The sequence below is a fragment of the Pinus tabuliformis genome, chromosome 8, assembly GCF_031772625.1.
Source record: "Pinus tabuliformis cultivar Carrire ecotype Pingquan chromosome 8, CPIR1, whole genome shotgun sequence".
NCBI lineage: Eukaryota > Viridiplantae > Streptophyta > Pinopsida > Pinales > Pinaceae > Pinus > Pinus tabuliformis.
This window is the reverse complement of record NC_142294.1, coordinates 1111824372-1111848884: the sequence shown is the minus strand read 5'-3', so window position 1 is coordinate 1111848884 and position 24513 is coordinate 1111824372. Positions and strand designations below refer to the sequence as shown.

The window sequence follows — 24513 nt, the reverse complement described above, 5'->3', positions numbered from 1 at the left end:
AAGATGGGATGGTTAGATATGAGTTTCAGTGACCTGATAAAACATGGTGGCCAATTTACCCTTTTCCCGCATTAAAAAGAATATTTTAGTTAAAATAAAAGAGGGAAAAATGCCCTGTGATTAAAATAATAATAAAATAGGAGGTTCTAGAGGGGTCCATCAAATCTATAAAAGAGGAGGAGGAGGCCATTGGAGGACATCTTGGATTGGATGTTTCTTCTTGTATGAGAGGTTGACAACCCAGTTCTTTACTCCAATAGTAGCCCCAGGACAGAAACCCTCTGGTGATTCAGTGAGATTGGGCGGGTACACATTTCCCCTTGGTGAATTCATCCAGAATTCACAGGAGAGCTTAGCAGTGCAGTTCAGATCAGTTTGGAGGGCCAGCAAAACAGTGTAGTAGATCATCTTGGAGGCCAACTTTCATCTCAGCTATTTTGTTTGTATGTGCATGTAACCCCGGTTTATAGATTATCAATAAAAGATGAGATTATTTATGTTCTTTGTATTATGGAATTGTATGCATTCTCTTGTCATATTTTGCATGGCAATCCTCTGTAAAGTGAATGGAAATTTTATGGTGAAATTGGGTTGAGTTAAATTTCTGCATAGTTGCCAAATTAACCCATTTGGGAACATTACATTCTTGAGGTTGTAGCCATATAAGCAATCCACGCTCAAGCAGAAGGGAGCTGAAAATCTCAAGCCCCGTTTCTATGGACCATACAGGGTGACCAGGAGGGTAGGTGAGGTAGCGTATGAGCTGGAGCTACCAAATGGGAGCAAAGTGCACAACGTCTTCCATGTTTCATGCATGAAGGCCTTAGGATAGCATGTAACAGTCACCTCAGAGTTACCACCTCTAGATGATGAGGGGCACTTGGTTTTGACACCAAAGACCATCTTGCAGGAGAGGGAAAGGAGACTCAAGAATAGAACTATCAAAGAGTCCCTGGTGAGGTGGAAGGATTTACCGGAGGAGGATGCCACATGGGAAGGAGAACAAATTTTGCAGCATCTGGCACTTTAGTTGCTTGAGGGAAAGCAACATTTGGGAGGGGAGGACTGTCATATCCCCAATAATTAAATTTCTATCTAAGGAGCATTCCCAGTTTTGCAGTTGTTTTCTATTAAAATATTTTGGCGTTGGACTTAGGAGTTGGGTTAGAAGACTTAGAATTGAATTTTTGCAAAAGGAAAAGAAGGCAACTTAGGAAAAGTGGGTCAAAAATTAAAAGGGGTGAATGTGGGGGCCACACAAAAAGGAAAATCGAACCCATAGGGGGAATTCGACCCACATGGAAGGAAAACACTCAAAGGGGGCTCGATTTGGTGGGGACCACATGGGGAAGAGGAGAGCAACTACAAAAAGCAAAGCAAGCTCATTTTTGGGGTTCCTTGTTCATTCATCTAACTTGAGAGTTTGCTTGTGCTGATAACCAAGTCAACTGATGCTTTGAGCATAGGAATTTCCAAGGAGAAATTCCAGCCTCTCTTTCAGTGGACTTCGAGTGCCACCCTAAGAAGGAATTTCTGAATTCAGTCGGAGGTCAATTAGCTGGAGTTCACAGTATATTTCAACACTTTTCCCAGCCAGTTCGAACATCCAGGGGGGCACAGGAGTCAAAGTCATACCACTGAGTTGAGGGAGATTCAAGGGGTATTTTGGCTGGAGAATTTTGCAGAAATTTCACTCAGGTTGGACCAGCAATTGTGGAGATTTTCAGGGCTGGGAGTTGCTGCTTTTGAGAGAGCCAAATGTACCATTTTAGGACCCACGCAGTAGTATTCCTGGGTAAAATTTGTGGAGCTGGATTCATTCCACTTGGGTCAGATTTTGGAGGGTTCACACAATTCTTCTGGGGAAGTTTTTCAGGGCATTCCTACAGCTGGTTGAGGAGTGAAAGTGACATATTCAGCAGTTGTGTTTGTGGACGCATAAAGCTGCCAAGGAGGGCATAGCACCAAATTTGGGTAATTTCGGGAGGTCAGAATTAGCCCAAACCCTTTCTGGGTTTTGTTGGACTGGCCTCAAGGAGTATACTCCTAATTTTGCAGAATTTTTGGAGGTGGTTTGGGCTCTCAAACTTCAGTTCACCTACAGCAACAATGCATAAATTTTCTGGGTAAAACACACGGCTTGGAGGAGCCATTTTGGGAGGAGATTTCCAGCTATTCTCACCTGGGTATTTGCTTGCTTCCATAGCAAGCCCAGGTGCACACTTTCCATTCCCCATTGTAATCAAATTCCATGGTTTATCAATAAAATGGCTCAGAATCATTGTTGTTGCCCAATGGAGTTTTAATTTGTTGTTGCATGTGTTATTTCCAGAATTTTTATGGTTGTACATATGTTGTAGCTAGTGCATGTCTTTGGTATTCTACTGTAAATTTCTATTAGGAATATTACAATCTGGACTGAACTGATTTTCAACACTGTTTTGCAAATACATTACTAGAAGATGTGTTTGATCATTTCTGCTTCCCCACAGTGAAGACATTTTCTCATCTGCAAAAGCAGGTCTTCCCTAACGTGGACATGGAGAGTCCACATGAACATCCTTAGTGGACAGGAAACTCTATAGGGCCACACGCTGCTGAGTTTAGTAATCCAACAAAATTCATTATCTCAACTGTCCCATATCTTGTTAAAATTGGGGCTAACTGAATCATTTGGTGCATTATCAAATATGGCTTCCTGAATTTATAATAAATAATGCTTCTACCATAATTCCAAACTCAATCTCTCCAATAGGGCCATGAATAGCTCCACTCAGTTTGGTTAGATCCTCCACTTGAATAAGATATTGTAATTCCCTGATGATGGTTCTGTCTAACAGTAACAACCCTATGGAGCGGCCTAAATCTCCCTAGTTTACTGATAATCCCACTCAACACCTTGAAGATCCTGCCAGCAAAAGATGCCATTGTTTTTAGTTTTCTTAACATTGGAATGTTTTAATTGATGCTAGTCTTTTCGAGTTTAACTCTATAGATTTTCGATTGTCCAACATTTCAAGTGGACTGTAATATCCCCAATTTTGTGAGCATGGGAATTTTGCCTAATTTTGGTGATATTAAGTAAAAGGGGCAAATATTATTTTGGAGAAAAGTGGCAAGTATTATTTTATTGGATATTCGCAGCGAATTATTATTTTATTAAAATGGAAGCAAAATTCACTTAGTGGAAAATGGCCCCCACCAATAAAATAATAATTAAAAAAAGAGTCTAGAAGCATGGGGAGAAATTATAAAAGGAGGATGGACTCATTTTCTAATCATCTTTTTACTATTACATTTCACCTTTCATCTTCTCTTGGGGTTGTTTAGCACAAGAAGGAAAGTGTTGTCTAGCACTAGGAATTCCAAGCGAAATTCCACCTCTACCTTTAGTGAACTTCAAGTGTCTCCCTAGGAGAGTAAGGAGTCCATCTCAGTGCTTCTCTAGCAGCTCCATTACATACTATTTCCAATTGGAGTGTGCTTCTCTTAGGGAGCAGAAGGAAATTCAAGGGGCTAAGAGAAGTTAGCAAACAATGGAGTTTTGGCCAGAGAATTTGTAGAGAATTATCCATAAGGAGGACGAGTTTTTCTTTAGTAATTTGCAAGGCCGAGAGTGCTGCATTTTGGAGGACCGAATTTATCTATTCCAAGGCCTGTGCAAGGGTTTACTGGCAATTTTTGTGCACTTGCAGAGATTCAGAATTTGGGGAGCATTCGAGTTGGGATCTACTTGGTGATCGAGGGGAGAAATTTGCAAGAGTTAGGGAGGATTTCTTAGAGGGAGATTTGGGCCAAATTCAGCAGTATCTAAATTGTAGGGCGTTTTCTAGGCAAATTGAGCAATTTAGACTTGTTGGGGGTCATTGGGGGTAGGTGGATTCAGCGCAAGCCCTTTCTGGGTTTTGGTGGGTTTGGTGAGAGGAGGCTAGGATTAATTTTACTGAATTTTCTGAGCGCTTTTGAGGCCAGAATTCCTAGTTGCATTCAATAGTTAGCGGCATAAATTGTTGGAGGAGGGCACAATTTACCCTATGACCATTTCCACCACTTGGGTCAGTGAGATATTTCTGGGTTTTGTTGGAGCTAGTGAGGCGAGCCTACATTTAATTTTGCAGAATTTTTGGAGTAGATTTGGTGGCCAAAATCTTAGTTCACCTACAGTAGCAGTGGCAATAATTTTTTCGGTTACACAGAATCATGGTGGGGTGCTCATCTGACATTTGGGAAGCTTGATCATCACCTGGGTTCCGATTTGCTTGTTGTAGCAAGCCCAAGGTCCTCTTTCATACTCATTTGTACTCTATTTGCTCATGAATAAATAAAATGGCTCAAAGTTTTGGTACATTTCCTCTTGTATTGTGATTTCTTGCGTAGGTGCTGAATTTCCTAGTTGTTGTCATAGTGAATGTTTTTGTTATTCACTTAATATTTCCATTAGGAATATTACATGGACTCACCACCTATCATCAGGTACAGAAGCAAATCTAGATGAATTGGAAAAGGAGTGCCTGGAGGATTATATTGATAAGATACATATTGTAAACGTTCAAATTTACTTAATTGGTAAATATTCAAGATTTTTTATCAAGATTAGGGATTAGACAATGATATATGTTAAAATAAATAAATATTTAATTGAATAATAGGACAAAGTCAAATGAATGTATAAAATTAGAGAAATAAACTTTGACCAAAATTTGAGAAAAGCATAGATAAACTTTAAAAATAGATAAACGTTAAAATTGTTGATTTTATTAAGGGCATTGGAAGAACAGATTACTTGCACAGATTAACACAGAAATTATTAGCATTTTTGCATCATTAAACAGCAATGTATATAAACCATGAGCATGAAGAGAGCAGTAGAATAGTGAACATGAGATATCAAGAAACCATGAGACAAGAGACATAGAAATTAGGCCTGAGGCCAAGGAAAAACCCACAAGGGGAAAACTAAGAAATGCTTCCTTATGTGAGAGAGAGAGAGAGAGAGTTCCCTATTCATCAATACAATAGAAATAACCATAACAAGATAATAGTCAAACCAGTAACCAAGATCATGATCAAGTGCCATGACAAAAACCAAACCCCTGAAATTTCGGCCTCCTCCAGAAATTTCGACCCTCCCTACAATTTCGTTGGAACAAAGATGCATCAATTTGATGTGCCAAATGAGGATAAATGATCTCCTTTATATAGCCTTCAAGTGGGAGTTGAATGGGTGCCTCTTAGGGGGCCAACGGACCTAAAACATCATGAGGCCGTCTTGAAATAAATTTGGAGGCAAATTTAAAAATTCAAATTTCCCAGTTCTTTTTCAAGATGAAAATACCGACCATGGCTACCATATTCTCCTTCTTAGCCAGGGAGGTACTTTTCATTCTCTCTCAAGATCAATCTTCCTGACCAATCATAGGTCTCACAACCCACAACCTAAGGAAGAGATCACAAATACAAATCTCTATCTTTATCAAGATCAATCTCCCCAACCAATCATAGGTCTCACAACCCACAACATAAGGGAGAGATCATCAATCTCATCATAAGGAAAGATACATAAAATCCAACTCATCTCAATGCATCTCCCCAACCACAAGGTCTCACAACACAACCTAAGGGAGGAATCATCAAATCAATACATCTCCCAAACCATAAGGTCTCACAGCACACAGCCTACAGGAGAAATCATCAAATCAATACATCTCTCAGACTGCATGGTCTCACAACATACAACCTACAAGAGGAATCATCAAACCCATACATCTTTCGGACCACAAGGTCTCACAACACATAACCTACTAGAGGAACAATCTTCCCGACCAATCCATTGGTCTCACAGTCGTAGCCTAAGGAAGATTTAGGATGCTATGTAATCAATGCTCCCCTTTCAAGGGGATTCTTAGTCATTCCAGTTTCTACACATAAACATATCAATTAGTTCAACCTCAGAAATGTAGCCATGGTGGATTTCAGTACTTTGTCAAACATTTCAGTAATCAACAACATTCAATTTTTCATTCAGTTTTAGTTAGGGCTTCTTTCAGAAGCAAACGTCAACAACTATCAGCAGACAATAATAGACTTCAACAGTGGCTTCTCACAGAAGTAATCAACCAAAGTAGAGTCCAACAGACAATAAGTGGCTTCTCACATAAGCAAATATCAATCAACCTATTTATCAGGAGAAGAGTGTGCCATAGTCGAATCCAGCGGACAGCAAGTGGTTTCTCACAGAAGCAAATATTAGCAACCAAATTTCCAGCACAAGATCAAATAGAAGAACAACCAACTTTATATATTAGCTACTTTTTCAGCTTCAATCGTGCTAGATGCAGCAGGACCATCCATCTCATTTAGACCAATACATCACCCATAATACATCTACCGCAGATAGAGTTAGCAATTTCATGCATTAGGTGGTTCAATGATCTAATCAGAGAATCAACCAAGTCAGCAACAGAGTTTTGCAACTTCTTCAAATTTATTATCAAGCAAGTGTCCATGGACTCACAATCCATCAAGGCACAACCTCGGCAACTTTTAATCTTACAGTTCTTCAATCATCTCCCTCTTACACGGAAGTCGTATGCCCTTGTCAGAAATATATATCATCAATACATCACAAGTTCATCTTCAACATATTTAGATTAGCATTACTCTTCAAAACTTTTAGCCATCTTCATAGATTAGGAGTCATGCTCCAATCAAGTTAATCTTGTCTGCTCCCTCTAAGTACAAAGCTCATCCAATCACAAGTCTTCTTGTCACATTGTTCTTCCATCCAATGATATGCCGTACCTTGGTAGTCTTCATTATGTACCTGCAATCCTCACTGGGAGGCCATGGAAGAACAAATACAACCAAGAAAAAATAATTGAAACAAGACAGTACTTATCTCTTGAGAGTGTGTCACCTCCCTCTTGATCTTAGTCTTCCTGTTAACCTTGTTCAACTCAAGGAGTTAATCTCGTCCACATCATCATCATCAAGAATTGTCAAGGAATCATTATCATATCATCACAGGGTCCATGTCATCATCAAGAAGTTGATTTTGTCCATATCATCCTCAAGAAATTGACCTCATTCATATCATTAAAGAGTCCAAATCATCATGGAATCCACATCAACATCAAGAAGTCATTAGGCAGTACATATCATCTATTATCAAGGAGTCCATATCATTATTGAGAAATTCATTCAAGAAGTCCAATCCACATCATCATCATCAATAAGTCCATATCATCACTATAGCAATATCAACATTATCAACAAGTTCACATCATCTTCATTAACATCATCAACGAGTTCACATCATCTTCATTAACATCATCAACGAGTCCATATCATTATCTTCAACATTATCAATGAGTCCACATCATCAATAAGCCCATATTATCAAAGAGTAAGCATCAAGGAGTCTAGATCATCACCAAGGAGTCTAATCACATCATCCAGTTCATCAGTACATCATTGTCAGTAAGGAGTACTCATCATCATCAACAAGGAATACACATCATTAACATCATGGAGTATTCATCATTAAGGAATCCACATCATCAACAACAAAGATGTTAGTTTTTGTAGCATTGGATGTGTTCTAGCCTTGAAATTTGTTGGAGAGGCTAGAATACATGAGATTTCCAAAACCCAGAAATCATTTCTAGAATTTTTGCCTAGAAATGACTTAATTAGATTACTAACTAGTTTTTAAATATTTCCTAAGTCTAAATTTAGGGAATATGGTTAATTAATCAGTATTAATTAAGTCAAGGTGAGAATCATCTAGAAACTCACATGGATCGATCTAAAGTTGATCCTAGCCATCGATTATATTTTAATCTTGGTTGTTGGTGCTCCAATAATTGATTATAAGGTCTAAACTTAGGGAATATGCTTAATTAATCAATATTAATTAAGTCAAGGCGAGAATCATCTAGAAACTCACACGGATCGATCCAGAGTTGATCCTAGCCATCGATTATGTTTTAATCTTGGTTGTTGGTGCTCCAACAGTGGATAATAAGAGGAGTTTGATGTGGTGATGGAGAAAGCACTTGAGACACTTGGGCAGTTTGATTTCTTGGTAGATCGATTTTGAGAGTAGCAGTAGTTAGTTGCCAGAGAGATCTAGAGATCGAAGCAGAGTGTGAGAGGCGGAGATAGTGAGGTTGGAGGAGGCATTCTACATCTAGCGAGTGCATTTTCAAAGAGGCAAAAGAGCCACAGAGAAGCTGACACATGGCCAATGCAACAACTTCAAGAGGCAAGTTCGATTCGCTAAAAGGGATTGACGTCTTTAGTTCCAAAGGCCGGGAAGGAGTCTCAGAGTGCCGAAGAAGCATCTTTCCATCCAACAAAGGGTAGAATGACTTCATCAGAGACCAGTCAGAGGCTTGACATCAAGGAGGTTGCGCAAAGTAGAGCAGAGGCTGACACAGAGGGTCAGAGGGCCGAGTTTCTGAAGGCAAGTTGTGCCGAGGATTGCTTGTGGGTTGAGGAAGTCCTCACTAGATTTTTGCCAGTATTTTTCTGTGTAGGATTACCAGATTCCGACATCTAGCTGTACTCATAATTTCTCACTGTTGCATAGTAATAAAACCCTCAACTACTGCACCGATTTTCCCAATTTGGGCTTTTCCTGGGACTTTTGTCCAAAAATAATTGTGTTATTTTTGTGTGTGTGCTAGCATTTCTCAGTTTCCAATGCATCATTTTTCCATAGTATTTTATTTGTGAAGGTTGTAGTGTGTTTATTTTGATATTGTCATAGCAAATAAATTGTTAAATTAATTAACAATTAGGAGAAATAATACTAGTTTCTGCAATAGGTTTCAGGTATTAGAATTTTCACATGGTATCAAAGCACAGTTGATCAGTGGGAGGGCTCGGAAAAATAAAGGAAAGGAATTGCGCTACTCAGCAAGCGCAGCAGGCCGAAATTCCCAGGAGGAGCGCAGTATTTTTCCAGGAGGCTGAGTTGCTTGAGGAAAGATCGATATTTCCAAGAGGGGCAGAAAAATTCAATCCTTCCATATCGAGTGATTCGAGAGGCAAAGGGAGCAGCTCAGTACTTTCATTGGATAGATCTCTAGCTAGACGCAAAGGCTTTTGCAGCAATTTGCTACAGCGGGACTAGCGTTGGGGTGGAAGAGAGAAGAGCACACACAGAGGGAAAATTTTCCTCAAGGAACTTCTAGTCTCAAGAAGTTCGATTTTCTTTGCAGATCGACAATGGTTGTGAGTAGATCTTCTCACTCCAGAAGGTTGTGGGAATAGCAGAAGGAAAGAGGAAGTTTTTGAAAGTTCATTGAGATGGCCACTGCTAGGCTTTGTGATCAGGACTAGTTGGATGGAGCTTCCAACTACATTTGGAAGGCAAGGATGTCCTTTCTTCTAGATGGATATGGCCTGAAAGCCTATATTGATGCAGTGGTGGCAATTCCTCAGGATGCAGATCAGCCGAAAGAGTACAAGAAGGAGATGGCACAGGCGAAACAATTGATTCTAGATGGAGTCTGGGATCATGTTGTTTCACATATAGCTGGAAAAGATACTACCAAGAAGATGTGGGATGCTCTCTCCACATTGTACCAAGGTACTTCCGAGCAGCGGAAGATGCACCTAGAGGAGAAGCTGAGACCCATCCTAATGCAGAATGGGGAAGGCATAGACCCCTTCCTTACCAGGATGCAGGAGGTCCGAGACCAGCTCTTAGTTGTTCAGGTAGCGCCTCAACCCACAAAGCTTGTGCGATTGGCACTCAACAATGTCTCAAAGGAGTGGCAGGTCTTTATCCACATATTGGGCAAAGGTAGGCTACCAGACTAGGATAGGATGTGGGTCGATTTGTAGCAGGAGGAGTTGAGTAGAGCTCCATTAAAGAGCTCCATCAATGGCGGCAGCAGCAGATCGAAGCAGGTGAAGGAGGAGGAGAATGTGGCCCTTGCATCAAAGGGCCCTAGTTAGGGGCAGGGGTAACAGAGGAAGAAGAAGAAGAACATGTCAAAGGTCAAATGTTTTAGATGTGGTGGACTTGGTCACTACAGTACCCAGTGTCCTCTCAGGAAGAAGGACAAGGAGGAGAAGCAAAACTAGCAGGCAACTTTAGCAAAGATCGATAGGCTTTCCTTTAGACCGGAGGAAGACTTCGCTATTTTTGTCGATATACCTCCAAGGGTGAGGTGGTGTAACTTGGTGTTGTAGCCCCAGAGCACTACAGTTGGGCAAGATCCTTGAGGAGTCCACCTCATGGATCATTACCTAGCTACAGGGGCCCACAGTACTCAGTAGCAGGGTGGATCAGTGGCAGTTAATGCAGTTAGAGACCCAGTGACAATTGCATAGACTAGTAGTAGTCAGATGCTGAGGAGCGCAGTGTAGTGTTTACGACAAAGCAGGTGACTCAGAGCATAGTTGGAAGCAACGCAGATTCTTTAGTGACAGTGCAGATGCTAGTAGCAGTCAGAGACTCGAGAGACAGATGTATCATACTGATCACAATTGATTCAGCATTTGAGATGCTTTTCAGTTGCAAATGTTGCAGTTGCAACAACAACAAATGAGAGGGATTTGTAACGCAGATGTAGTGTTGCCAACAGTACAACAGGGTCAGCAGCAGCATAGATGTAGTTTATATCAAAGTTGCGTAGTGGTTGGTGGGCAGTATGGCCAGACGTCAACAGCATGATAGGAGATGATGCAAAGATAGGGTGTTGTGGCAGGGAGTGCAGCACTAGAACGCATTCCTCGCTAAGAGGGAGTGTTAGTTTTTGTAGCATCGGATGTGTTCTAACCTTGAAATTTGGTGGAGAGGCTAGAATACATGATATCTCCAAAACCCAGAAATCATTTCTAGAAATTTTGCCTAGAAATGACTTAATTAGATTATTAACCAGTTTTTAAATATTTCCTAAGTTTAAACTTAGGAAATATGGTTAATTAATCAGTATTAATTAATTCAAGGCGAGAATCATCTAGAAACTCACACGGATCGATCCAGAGATGATCCTAGCCATCAATTATGATTTAATCTTAGTCATTGGTGCTCCAATAGTGAATTATAAGAGGAGGTCGATGTGGTGATGGAGAAAGCACTCTAGACACTTGAGCAGTTCGATTACTTGGCAGATCGATTTCAAGAGTAGCAGCAGTCAATTTCTGGAGAGAGCTAGAGATCAAAGTAGAGTGTGAGGTGCAAGGACAATGAGGCTAGAGGAGGCATTCTAGATCCAGCGATGTTGATTTGTGGTAGCATCGAATGTGCTCTAGCCATGAAAATTCGTGTAGAGGCTAAGGCACATAAGATCTCCAAGACCGAGAAATGGTTTGGGAAATTCCACCCAGTTGGAGAGATATTAAAATTTAAAATAATTAATATTTTTAATGGGGTTCTTAAGTCTAAACTTAGGAAAATTAAAATATTAATGGGTATTAATATGAAACTAAGTGAGAATGTTCTAAATGACATGGATCAAGCCAAATCTAATCTTAGCCATACTTATCTCGACCGTTGAAGACTCAACAGGAAAAGCATAAGAGGAGGCTTGAGGGTTAGTTGGAGATACACCAAATTGATCAGTCAGTTCAATTTTCTAGAGCGGGGTTTTGCTGAGAGAATCGAGCTAGTGATCTCTTGCAGCAAGGGGCAGTTCAGCACGAGGTTGAGAATACATAGCAGAGAGGCAGAGATAGTGCTAGAGAGAAAGCACAGAGGCAGCTAAGAGCTACACAGAGGTTGAAGATGCCAACGTAGGTGACGTAGAGGGTCTGAGGGCCGATGCAGGGCCAAGAGGCAGTGCCAAGAGAATTTTTGCGGGGCAAACTGAGTGTTGGTAAGCCGAGAAGGGTGATGCAGTCTCTGCAGAGTGACGCAGAGCCGCAGAGAAGCTTGGAGCAGCTTTTGTTGTCCAGCTAAGGAGCTGCCATTGTTGCTGTGGGATCGTTCATCCGGTGATTGATCAGCTGGAATATATGTCTCAGAGGAGAGTTACTACTACCAAGTGCATTCTCTGTTGGATGAGCCATTTCTGGCACCCTAGATGTATTCAAAAACTGCATAATAATAAAACCCTCATATCTGTTGCACCAGTTTTCCCGCATTGGGTTTTTCCAGGGACGATTGTCCAAAAATAACGGTGTCCCTTGTGTGTTTGTCTCAGTTATTTCAGTTGTTGATCTGTATATGTGTTAAGGTTGCATTTGTGTTTATTTTCGGTATTTATATTTATAAATAACTTGTTAATGAAAAGAACAAGTAGGAGAAAATAAACCAGATAATGCAATAGGGATTTCTAACGTGTCAGACTTAGAAATTTCAACATGGTATCAGAGGATTGCAGATCACAAGAGAACTGAAGGCACTAGCTGTTGTCTCAAGGGACAACGTTGTTCCAGAGCAGAAGCAGCAGAGAAGAAGTGACACAGAGGGCCTGCGTCATCATTTCGAGCTAGGAGGAGGGTCAGCGCAGAGGCAAAGAGGGGCAGATCAGACCTACGCAATGCCCAGTCATCTTTCTCAGCCAAGAAGGGTCGACTTTGTAGCCAGGAGGAGTAGATTTTGTCGTTGTCGGGATTGCGCAGAGCCTCAAAGGCTCAGTTTCTTCAGTCGCCAAGGCTTGGGGAGCTGTGGGCAGATTGTGATTGAGAAGTTGGTGAGGTGTTGTTTCTGTCGGTGCAGAACAGTACTTAAGGGGACAGAACCAAGGTAGAGGGAGTCGCTACCTTGACTGATTTCTAGCCAAGAAATCCATATCTAAGTTGCAGTTGCAAGGAGGATTGGAGAGGAGCAGTTTGAAATTTGGCGAGAAGATTTCTAGCAAGAAAATCAAGACTTAGAGGGAGATTTCTAGGAGGGGAGTTGAAACTCAGAGGGAGTCCAGAAGAGGAGTTGAAATGGTAGTGAACAGACTAAGGGATCAAGACAGGTTGGATGGGGCTTCCAACTTTGTCATCTGGAAGACCAGGATCCTGGCAGTCCTGGATCGACATCGCATCAAGGACTTTGCCTTGAGAACCATGGCTATCCCGGTCGACCTAGTTGAAAATGAGAAGTATGAAGATGCAATGGCGAGAGAGAAGTGCATGATCCTTGACGAGGTCAAAGATCATGTCGTACCACATATTGCTGAAAAGAACACAGCAAAGGAGATGTGGGATACTTTGAAGACCTTATAAAAGGGCTCTTCCGTGCAGCGGAAGATGCTATTGGAAAATCAGCTGCAGTCGTATCAGATGTAGAAGGGAGAGCAGATAGATCCATTCCTCCTCAGATGGCAGGAGATTCGTGACCAACTTACTTCTGTGGGGTCGACACCAGATCCGGAGTTCATGGTGAGAACTGCTCTAAATGCAATCTCCGAGGAGTAGGAGACATTTGTCCAAAGTATTTTGGGCAGGGCCACTCTTCTAAGATGGGAGGAGATGTGGGCAACTCTTCGCTAAGAAGAGGTCGGATGGATGACCAAGGCAGGGAGTAGTGGCAAGGGAGGTTGAATCAAGAAAGAGGAGGAGGATGCAGCTCTAGCATCTGCGGGACAGCAAGGGAAGAGGAAGAAGAAGGACATCTCCAAGGTGAAGTGCTTCTATTGTAGGGCACTAGGACATTATGCATCCCAGTGTCCAAGGAAGAAAAACAAGGGAGAGGCTTCTGACTCCATGGCAACCCCAGCTAAGGCAGAGAAAAGAGGTCGAGATTGATGAAGACTATGCCATGAGTGCTCATGCACCTCTAGAGAAGAGGTGGGGAGACATCGAGTTGTAGTCAGGAGGACTACAAACTAGGGGCAGGATCCTTGAGGTGCCCAAACTCTTGGATCATATCCGGCTACGGGAGCCCTTAATGACAGTAGCAGGATGACAGAGGTCGGGTGGAGCAAAGTGTAGAGGAGCAACAAGGCAGTGCTTGAGTGCAGAAATGTGAGGCAGTACGATAGAGGTTGCAGCAATGTGAAAGGCACAGAGGTGTATGCAACAATGCAGTGGCAGCAGAGGGAGTACAGGATAGCAGCAGAGACATCTTTAGTTTCACGAGGCTTCTAGACTGACTGTGATGTCGGTATTTGGGAGAAGTCAGTTACCTACTTCTTGGTACCTGAGTTGCAGTGCAGCAATTAGTAGTGGCAATGCGGGGCAACATGGGTAGAATATTGAGAGGGAGTTGCAGTATAGATGTAGCAGTGGCAGTGGTAGTGGTAGTGTCATGGGCAACAGTATAGGAAGCAGCAGTGCAGATGATGTGAGGCAGCAGGCCAAGCTTCAACACAGGTACTGGTGTGGAGGATCATTGTGATGGTTCAGTAATGGAGCATTACTAGAGCACATTCCTCGCTAAGAGGGAGTGTTGATTTGTGGTAGCATTGAATGTGCTCTAGCCATGAAAATTGGTGGAGAGGCTAAGGCACATAAGATCTCCAAGACCCAGAAATGGTTTGGGGAAATTCCACCTAGTTGGAGAGATATTAAAATAATTAATATTTTTAATGGGGTTCCTAAGTCTAAATTTAGTAAAATTAAAATATTAATGGGTATTAATATAAAACTGGGTGAGAATGTTCTAAATGACATGGATCAAGCCAAATCTAATCTTAGCCTTTGATTAGGGACTTAATCTCGGCCATTGAAGACTCAGCAGGAAAAGTATAAGAGGAGGCTTGAGGGTTAGTTGGAGACACACCAAATTGATCAGTCAGTTCGATTTTCTGGAGCGGGGTTTTGGTCAGAGAATCAAGCTAGTGATTTGGTGCGACGAGGGGCAGTTCGGCACAACGCCGAGAATACATAGTAGAGAGGCAGAGATAGTGCCAGAGAGATAGCGCAGAGCCTAAAGAGGATGACACAGAGGCTGAAGAGGCTAGTGTAGGTGGCACAAAGGGTTTGAGGGCTGACGTAGAGGGTTCAATAGTTGCGCAGGGCCAAGAGGCAGCACTAGGAGAATTTTCGTGGGGCAGATTGAGTGCTGGTGAGCCAAGAAGGGTGACGCAGTCCCTACAGAGTGACGCAGAGCAACTTTTGATGTCCAGCTAAGGAGCTGCCTTTGTTGTTGTGGGATCATTCATCTGGTGATTGATCAGCCAGAATATATGTCTCTGAGGAAAGGTACTACTTTGGAGGGCATTCTCAGTTGGGTGAGCTATTTCTGGCACCCTAGATGTATTCAGAAACTGCATAATAATAAAACCCTCTATCTGCTGCATCGGTTTTCCCACATTTGGTTTTTCCGGGGACGATTGTCCAAAAATAATGGTGTCCCTTGTGTGTTTGTCTTAGTTATTTCAATTGTTGATCTGTATATCTGTTAAGGTTGCATTTGTGATTATTTTCGATATTTATATTTATAAATAACTTGTTAATGAAAAGAACAAGTAGGAGAAAATAAACCAGATAATGCAGTAGGGATTTCTAACGTGTCAGACTTAGAAATTTCAACAAGCGAGTGCATTTGCAAGAGGCAGAAGAGCCACAGAGAAGCTGACACAGGGGCAGCGCAACAACTTTTAGAGGCAAGTTCGATTTGCTGAGAGGGATTGACATCTTCACTTCCAGAAGCCGGGAAGGAGTCCCAGAGTGTTAGAGAAGCATCTTTCCAGCCAATAGAGGGCAGGACGACTTCATCAGAGACCAGTTAGAGGCTTGATGTGAAGAAGGTCGCGCAAAGCAGCGCGGAGGCTAATGCAGAGGGTCAAAGGGTCGTTTTTCTAAAGGAAAGTTATGTCAGGGATTGCCTATGGGGTGATGAAATTCCTCACTAGATTTTTGCCAGTTTTTTTCTCCGTAGCATTGCCAGATTTTGGCATCCAGTTGTACTCAGAATTTCTCACTGTGGCATAATAATAAAACCCTCAGTTGTTGCACCGGTTTTCCCAAGTTGGGTTTTTCCAGGGACATTTGTCCAAAAATAATTGTGTTATTTTTATGTGTGTGCTAGCATTTTTCAGTTTCCAACGCATTTTTTCCCGAAATATTTTATTTGTGAAAGTTGCAGAGTGTTTGTTTCGATATTTGTCGGAGCAAATAAATTGTTAAATCAATTAACAATTAGGAGAAATAATACCAATTGCTGCAATAGGATTCTGGTATTGGAATTTTCACATAGGAGTCAAATATCAATATCATTAGAAGAATCCACATCTTCGAGGAGTCCATGACATCAAGGAGTCCAAATTAACAACAACAAGGAGTCATTTTATTATCAACAAGGAATATATCATCCAGAATTATACATCAACTTTAAAGTGTTAGGGTTTTTTCTATTAATCGGACATAATGGTCCATAAGCCTTTGATTTTCTTCTCCAAACCCTACCTAGGGTTCATGAATAATTCAATGTCATTAAAAATTAAAACAATGAAAGAGGTACAAGATATCATTTTCTAATCAAGACAACTCCCTCTTGATCTTTAGCCTTCTTGATTTCAACCTGCAAATCAACCTTAACATTAGGATGTCAGATCTTTTAGCAATCAATTCATAAGCCCAATATTTTCTCAACCCTTTATATCGAGGTAGGGTTAACAGCTATCGGCTAGGGTTTTCAATTTGAATAGCTAGGGTTATAACTTGAAACCCTAACGACTTTGAGGGGTTTACAAACCTTCAATATGAAATATTCTTAAGGTTCATGGACCCTCAACATATGTATACATTACTTTTGCATGTCATCGCCTTCTCACATCATGCTATCATTTCTATCTAGGGTTACATCTTTCCTAGGCTTCCTTCTTCAGTCCTTTTGTTATGATAGGATTTACAACCTTTTAAAATCTAGAGACCCTCTTTGTCATTGAACAGTAGCAGGGATTAATCCATTTGACCATCCAGGACTAGGGCTATTATCTTGGTTACTGCTTTGGCTATTATCTTTTTATGGTTATTTCTGTCGTATTGATGAATTTGGAACTCTCTCTCTCATAAGGAAGCATTTCTCAGTTTTTCCCTTGTGGGTTTTTCCCTGGCCTCAGGCCTAATTTCTGTGTCTCTTGTCTCATGGTTTCTTGATATTTCATGCTTGCTGTTCTACTGCTCTCTTCATGCTTATGGTTTATATACATTGTTGTTTAATGATGCAAAAATGCTAATAGCTTTTGTGTTAATCTGTGCAAGTAATCTGTTCTTCTAATGCCCTTAATAAAATCAACAATTTTAATGTTTATCTATTTTTAAAGTTTATCTATGTTTTTCTCAAATTTTGATCAAAGTTTATTTCTCTAATTTTATAAATTCAATTGAATTTGTCCTATTATTCAATTACATATCTATTTATTTTAACGTATATCATTGTCTAATCCCTAATCTTGATCAAAAATCTTGAATATTTATCAATTAAGTAAATTTGAACGTTCACAATATGTGTCTTATCTATATAATCTTTCAGGCACTCCTTTTCCAATTCATCTAGATTTGCTTCTGTCCCTGATGATGGGTAGTGAGTCCACCCGAAACGTTGGACAATCGAAAATCTATACACAGTTAAACTCCGAAAGACTGACAGCCATTATGACGACTAGGTGTGAAAACATACACATACAGATTGAAATGTTTTCTTATAATTTTCTTCCGAAACCTGCTTCCAGCCATTGGCAATGGAAATGGGCCTCCTGTCATATTTCTTGCAACATATGTTAATGCTTGCGGGTATAAAAATTGTACCAGTGGTCTGTATATAATTTTTGAACGGAGTGAAAGCTTTTGAATTTTGAGTTTTCTGTCAATTTGACATCCATATTTCTCTTTGAACCGCACTTTGTCTTCTTGTTTTGAAGTAACATAGTTTCATTTCATGATATTCAACAGGTTTTGGAAGCCCTTAAAGAATCAACTTGTGCCAGGCCAGCAGTTTTTGCAATGTCAAATCCAACTAAGAATGGTGAGTTTATTTTCAAGTTTATTCGCAATGTCTGACGGTCAATGTTAGTTGTATTTAGTTTATATGTAACAGATAAGAAAGACTATTCGTGATATTTGTTAAATGTGCGAATTTCTTATTTCTCAAATGGCAGCCGAATGTACACCCGAGCAAGCTTTCAACATTGTGGGACACCAAATAGTTTTTGCAAGTGGAAGTCCATTTCCTGACGTGGATCTTGGTTTGTGCATTTTCGTAAACCCATACAACTATCTCACTGACCAAAAGTTTATTTTCTATTCTTCAAAATAAATTTCTTCTCATTCAAAGTCAATTTCTTTGGCTCATTTTGGGAACATTGATTGTTTATGCTGTTGTCCTTCAGGAAATGGCCACATTGGACATTCCAACCAAGGCAACAATATGTACCTTTTCCCAGGGTTTGTTTCTCCTTTCACCTTGTGTCTTGAGAGTTTCATCGCATTTTCTTATAAATGTTAACGCTTTTTTTTTCTATGCTGAATTAGGATTGGGCTGGGTACACTTCTCTCTGGTGCTCGAATCATTTCAGATGGCATGTTACAAGCTGCAGCAGAACGGTAAATATCCATAGTACTTGAGGTTTGGCGAGAATGCAATCTACAATTATTAGTATACCCTTTTTAATCTTTGAACACAATTCTTATTTTCTGTCGAACTGGATCATACAAAATCAGCATGCCTTGGTTTCATCAAGCAGATCCACGTTGTGTACCAAAGTACACTACTTAACATTTATTTTGTCAACCCTATTTTCTTGATATACTTCTTCTATTGATATTACAGCCTAGCTGAATGCATGACAGAGGAAGAAGTGCAAAGGGGGATTATATATCCCTCAACATCCAGGTACTTCCATTTCTAATTGAAGATTACTAGTCGTATTTTGAGATTAGTATTTAAAAAAATAGAAGAAGAAAAGCATTTCTTAGGATTAATCCAATATGTATGCTATTCATAACTCCATTGATGCAGGATTCGTGAGATTACAATGGAGGTAGCTGCATCTGTTCTGAGAGAAGCAGTGGCAGAGGAGCTTGTAGAGGGCTATCGGGAGACAGATGCTAGAGAGCTTCGACGTATGTCAAAGGTAGTGCATTCTGTTCCAGGAACTGCAAACTTCACCTTTTCCGCACAAAGATGTCCTTTTCCATTGCTTGTAAAGAATTGCACCAAAAAAATCCAGCTAAATTCATGGTATTTGTTCTATGAGTTTTGAAAGATACTTTGGCACAATTCCACAGAAGCAATTTGCTCCATTTCTCTTTCCCTGGGGGACATTCTTGATTTTCACTTTATTTATTAGCATTTATCTGATTGTCCTTGTGACATTCACTACTACATGGAATGTTACCAACTGCATTTTTGGAGTCTCTACATTTATGAAGAGATAGTATCGATATGGTTTTCTCCATTAGCTAATACTGAGTCAAAAACTTTGAGCTTGAATGTTTTCGCTATGAAAAAGTGCAAGTAAATTCTAGTTAGTTGCAAGTCAGGAGTTTGATTCAGAAAACATTGTCTTCCCTGCATATAAAATCATTCACTATTTGTGGTAGTAATGCTGACTTGTGATATAATTTGCAGGAAGAGACTTTGGAGCATGTGGAAAAGCATATGTGGGTTCCAAACTATGCACCATTGGTTTACCATAAGCAATGAGCTATGGAATAAAGGCAGCAATAGTCAGTGGCTTTGCATATTCGTTCCCAAGTTGCAACTATGAAATGAAAATTGTCAGACACAATATATATCTCAATAGACTTCGAGTAGCAGGGTAGGATTCCTGGCATCTTATTTTGCATAAGAATCAGAGTTATGACATGAATGTCTCAAGTTGCAACGAAAGAATAATGCGCATTACCTGTATTTGTTATAAATTCCTCAGTTATGTCGATAACTTGGTTTCTCTCTCCACTGTAAGCATTACTGTGCTTTCCATTTTAGGGCGAAATTCTTTATTTTGCTAGTTCATTTAATAAATACAGTTTTTTCCTTGTAGGCAATTCTTTTCACGGTCTTCCAACTCTGTATTATACATGGGAAAATGTTTTGGAGTGTGGCGGCAGGCCCCTAGTCATTGGTTTTTCTTTTTAGGGGGGGCAGTGTTGGAAAGTAATAGGGTGCATTCAGGTCAAATATTGTTACTACACACTAATTGATGTTCAAGAAGAAAACGTCAAAGTGAGAAAAAAAAATGCCCAAGGACAATACGGTCATTTTCTGAATACTGAGAGAAGGCATGGAAATGCAGTTTTATTTCCATAAACATCGGGATTCGGTATGCTTTCATGGTAGGTTTTCAGAAGCAGGGAAAAAGGAAAAGTGAGAAGAGAACAAACGGCACAAATATTCTAAATCTGACCAAGACGATGACAATAAGGGGATATGGGAGGCAGATTTAGCATTGAACAACTCATTTGTGTAGTGGTTTGAGCGTAATGCTTCAATATGCTTAACATAATGAAATGCAAACATAAGAGGGGTTAATACTTAGATCAATTAAGTATTATTTAATAGAAGTATTATTTAATAATTGTGATTAAGAAAAAAATAGTTAAATTAAATAATTATTTGTTAATTAAATTAGTACAATTACATTAAAAATATAAAAATATTAATGTGGTGGATAGTCAAAAGCTTCATAATATAATTAAAATAATTATTGTAATTGTACACGTTTATTTGATTAACCATGTATAAAAAAGTTATGAGTCAACTTTAACTTAAGAAACAGAAAGAATTATAAATGAATGTTATAAATAATAATGAGGAACATAAAAAAATAGAATTTTGTAAATTTAAGCGTAATGCTTCAATATGCTTAATATAATGAAATGCACACATAAGAGGAGTTAATATTTAGATCAATTAAGTATTATTTAATAATTGTGATTAAGAAAAAAATACTTAAATTAAATAATTACTTAAATAACTATTTGTTAATTAAATTAGTGCAATTACATTAAAAATATAAAAATATTAATGTGGTTGATAGTCAAAAGCTTCATAAATATAATTAAAATAATTATTGCAACTGTACACATTTATTTGATTAACCATGTATAAAAAAGTTACGAGTCAACTTTAACTTAAGAAAAAAAAAAAGAATTATAAATGAATGTTATAAATAATAATGAAGAACATAAAAAAATCGAATTTTGTAAATTTATTTAAAATAATGGTCCATTTTGCTAAATAAAATTTGTTTACATATAAATGAATATTATAAATAATAATGAGGAACTTATTAGAATTGGAATAATCTCAAATCCCTAAGAAATTGGTGGGCCTGGAGTCACATGGCATTAATATAATTTTTTAAATTTATTAAAAGTCAATACAACCTAACAAACTGGTTAATACACTACAATGGTTGATAAACGTTAAGAAGAAAGAAAGAAAGAAATTATTTTAACGTCCACGAGGCTAAAGATAGCTTATGGGAGAGATTGCTTTTCATCTGCTTGATGTATTCGACCCTTTTTCTATGAAGCATCATAATAAATGCTCCCAGCTTCTCGACAAACCCCTCACTAAATAGATTATCCCAAGAGCTAGTTGCCAGCATATCTGCATAACTTTCCCTGTTCTCTTTGAGGCCTCACATTCTAAAATGAAATGTTTTTCTGTTTCCATTTTTTCGGAAGAACAAAAAATGCATACCCTTTCCTCCCACACTTCCTTTGGCCTTTTCCAACACCATGTTTCACAACGGAATTGATGAGAATTAGTTCTTAACTGAGCAATAAGAGTTTTGGCTGTCCAAGAGATATTGGCCTCTATGTATGCTTTTGGTTGATGATTATGAGTGGGATTAAACACTTCAATATAGTAATTTTTCTTTCTTCCTAGCTCCTTATCCCAAGTACGTTTGTGGAACTTTTCCATGACAGAAGATTTTATCTCTTTGTTGTTTATGGGACACGTGTTCAAGCAAATACCCCATTTACTAAACCATTTGTTATTTTGTTGCATCCACGTTTTTTTGCTCTTGCACAATCTATCATTAAAGACAACCTTAGGCCATCTACCCTCTTCCATTTGCTCAATTTTTTTTAAATACCTTATGACTCGCACCATAGCAATTGCTTCAATAGGAGCAGTCCCTGTTTCACTTAACAAAGTATCATAAGGAACTACACTTTTAATCTTAAATTTGTTTGTAATCAAACACTTCTGAATTTTCTCAATTTGTCTCCACTGCATGTCGGAGGCACTGCTAGCCCACAGTTCACAACCATAGATAGTCACCGGAATCACTAAAAGCCCAAAAAGAGTTTGAGTGGTCTTCTAGTCCCATAACTCTGACTCTCTACACCTATTTTGAAAAGCATAAAATGTTTTCCAACCCCCCAAAGTTCTTTTCTTTCTACAACCATTCCAGTTTAGATTTTTGTTGAAGTCAATTTCGAGGTATTTGTAATCCGCAACTTCTTCTAGATTGTTGCCTTCAAAGTAGAACTTATGTTGATTATGTTTTCTTCTGTTAGAGAAGACCACTACTTTCGTTTTGCTGATATTGACTTGCATCCCCACACTTCTACAAAAATGCTCAAGGGATAGTAAGTGCTCTTGCAAACCAAGAGCCAATTTAACAATCAGAATAAGGTCATCTGCATATAAAAGAAGCCTTATAACAAACTTGCACAAATAGATACCATCACCCTCTTGCGAATTTAACCACTCCTCAAGCTTGTTGATATATAAACCAAAAAGGGTAGGAGACAGTGGCAACCTTGCTTGACCTCGATATCGCTTCTAAAACTTTCAGAAATGCCTGTTGAAGTTCTAATTTTGACTTTCACCTATTCATACAGCCTATGCACAGCTGCTTTCAAATGTATAGGAACCCCAAGTTCCTCCATTCTCTGCCAAAGTTTATCCCTAGGAACCGAGTCAACCGCTTTTCTGAAATCAACAAAGCAACACAAGACTTCTTCCTTTTTCTCCCAAACTTTTTCAATGATGTGCCTTAAAGTTATGCAATGATCAACTGTGAAATGCTTAGGTCTAAAACCTGCTTGCCCTTTAGCACGTTTATCTCTTTCTTCTGCCCACTTGCTAATTTTGTTTTCTAGCATGCTTCCAAATAGCTTTGCAAACAAAGGGTTTATCATGATGGTCCTATAATTGGAGGGATTATTGACGTCGCCGCTCTTGAAAAGAGGTATTGCCAGACTAGTTGTCTAATCTGTGGGGAGCCCTTGTTGTATGATGTTGTTGAAGATTTTTGTAATGTGAGGTGCAAGAATTTTTTAGCCCCACTTTAGATATTCTGCTTGGAGTTCAGCTAAGTCTTTTGCTTTTCCAACACCCAACTTCTTGATACCTATCTCTACCTCTTGTATCGTGAAGAGTTCAGTATCAGTGTTGACCAAGGGGGGAGGGTCAACCTTGGGAACCTGCTCATAAAGTTGTCTTGCATAGTCAAACCATTTAGAAGCTGTAACTAAGCATATGTTGAGCATATTCCCTTGAGAATCAATCTAGACCCTCAATTAACAAATTTAAAAAATCAACAAATCCTCATTCACCTTAAGTTGAAATAAAAAACTTTAGACAATAAAAAGTATAGTTTAAATTTTTTATGTTTCTATTTTTTTATATGTTATTTTAGTTATTATTGAATTTAAGTTTTAGAATTTGCACAATTTAAATATTGCTAAAGATATTTTAAAACACTAAATTTAATTTTACATGAAAAAATGTAACTTAGATAACAAAAAATTTCTTAATTTAATATATATATAACAAAATTATGACTTCCAAAATAAAAAGAAATTAATGCCAATATATGGAATGACTTGATAATTAATATAATTTCTCATGTTTCTACTTCTTCTGTTATGCATAGTCAACTCATAACATGGTAACAAAGTAATAACCAACCCTATGAGTCTGGAAATACCAGTGTTTATGAAGAACTTCGAAAACTAGTTTCAAAGGTAATTGGGTCATGGTTCAAGGAAGAACGAACGCAAGTGTGCTGCCATACATGTTACCGTCACCGTATTAAAGATTTGAAGCCACCAGAGTCGATACAAGGGACGAAGCCACATGAAGTCACCAGTATCAATCGAAGACATAAAACCACCATTTCAAAGATATAAAGATTTGAAAACTACAGTTTCATAGAGTCAAAGCCGTCGTTAAGAAGCTTTCGTATCAATTTTATCTTATTGAAGGCATCATTGTTCGTCGAATTGATGGGAACCGCCACAATTCAACGTGCAGTCATGGCCACTGTTTTTCAAATTGTACAGTTCAGTTGATTGCTTGGAAGGAGTAGCGACGAAATATAACCTACCAGCCCTCATCCGTGACGTCGAGCACAATTGGTAAAACTGAAGAGCAAGGAAAGCAGAACTGATGCAGTAGATTTATTTATCTGAGATGGGTTATTTTCTGCTCATTTTCATATAGAGTGCGCAATAAATATCTTCATAAAGCATGCGTTCTTCAGAATATAATTTCCATGCTTTTTAAGAAGTTAGAATTTAAGGAGCACCAAACTACACACCTTAATAAATTGAGTAGAGTAGAGAAAATAAATCGAGTGGAGAAATATAGATAAAAATGACAACCCAACAATTGGCTTTGGTTTTTCAGATTTAGATGTGTTATCTTGT

General features: G+C 39.0%; 1 protein-coding gene across 1 annotated transcript in view; it reads left to right on the top strand.

The window, feature by feature from the left end:
• The window catches only part of LOC149239239 (NAD-dependent malic enzyme, mitochondrial-like), a 458929-nt gene extending 439348 nt beyond the window's left edge, over positions 1 to 19581 (top strand). The window contains exons 13-19 of the mRNA XM_089373356.1: positions 17791 to 17863; positions 17997 to 18083; positions 18228 to 18282; positions 18370 to 18441; positions 18668 to 18730; positions 18857 to 18971; positions 19469 to 19581. Of these exons, the coding sequence (XP_089229482.1) occupies positions 17791 to 17863; positions 17997 to 18083; positions 18228 to 18282; positions 18370 to 18441; positions 18668 to 18730; positions 18857 to 18971; positions 19469 to 19543 (540 nt within the window). The 3' untranslated portion in view covers positions 19544 to 19581. The remainder of the gene's footprint in view (positions 1 to 17790; positions 17864 to 17996; positions 18084 to 18227; positions 18283 to 18369; positions 18442 to 18667; positions 18731 to 18856; positions 18972 to 19468) is intronic.
• Positions 19582 to 24513: the final 4932 nt, after the last annotated feature.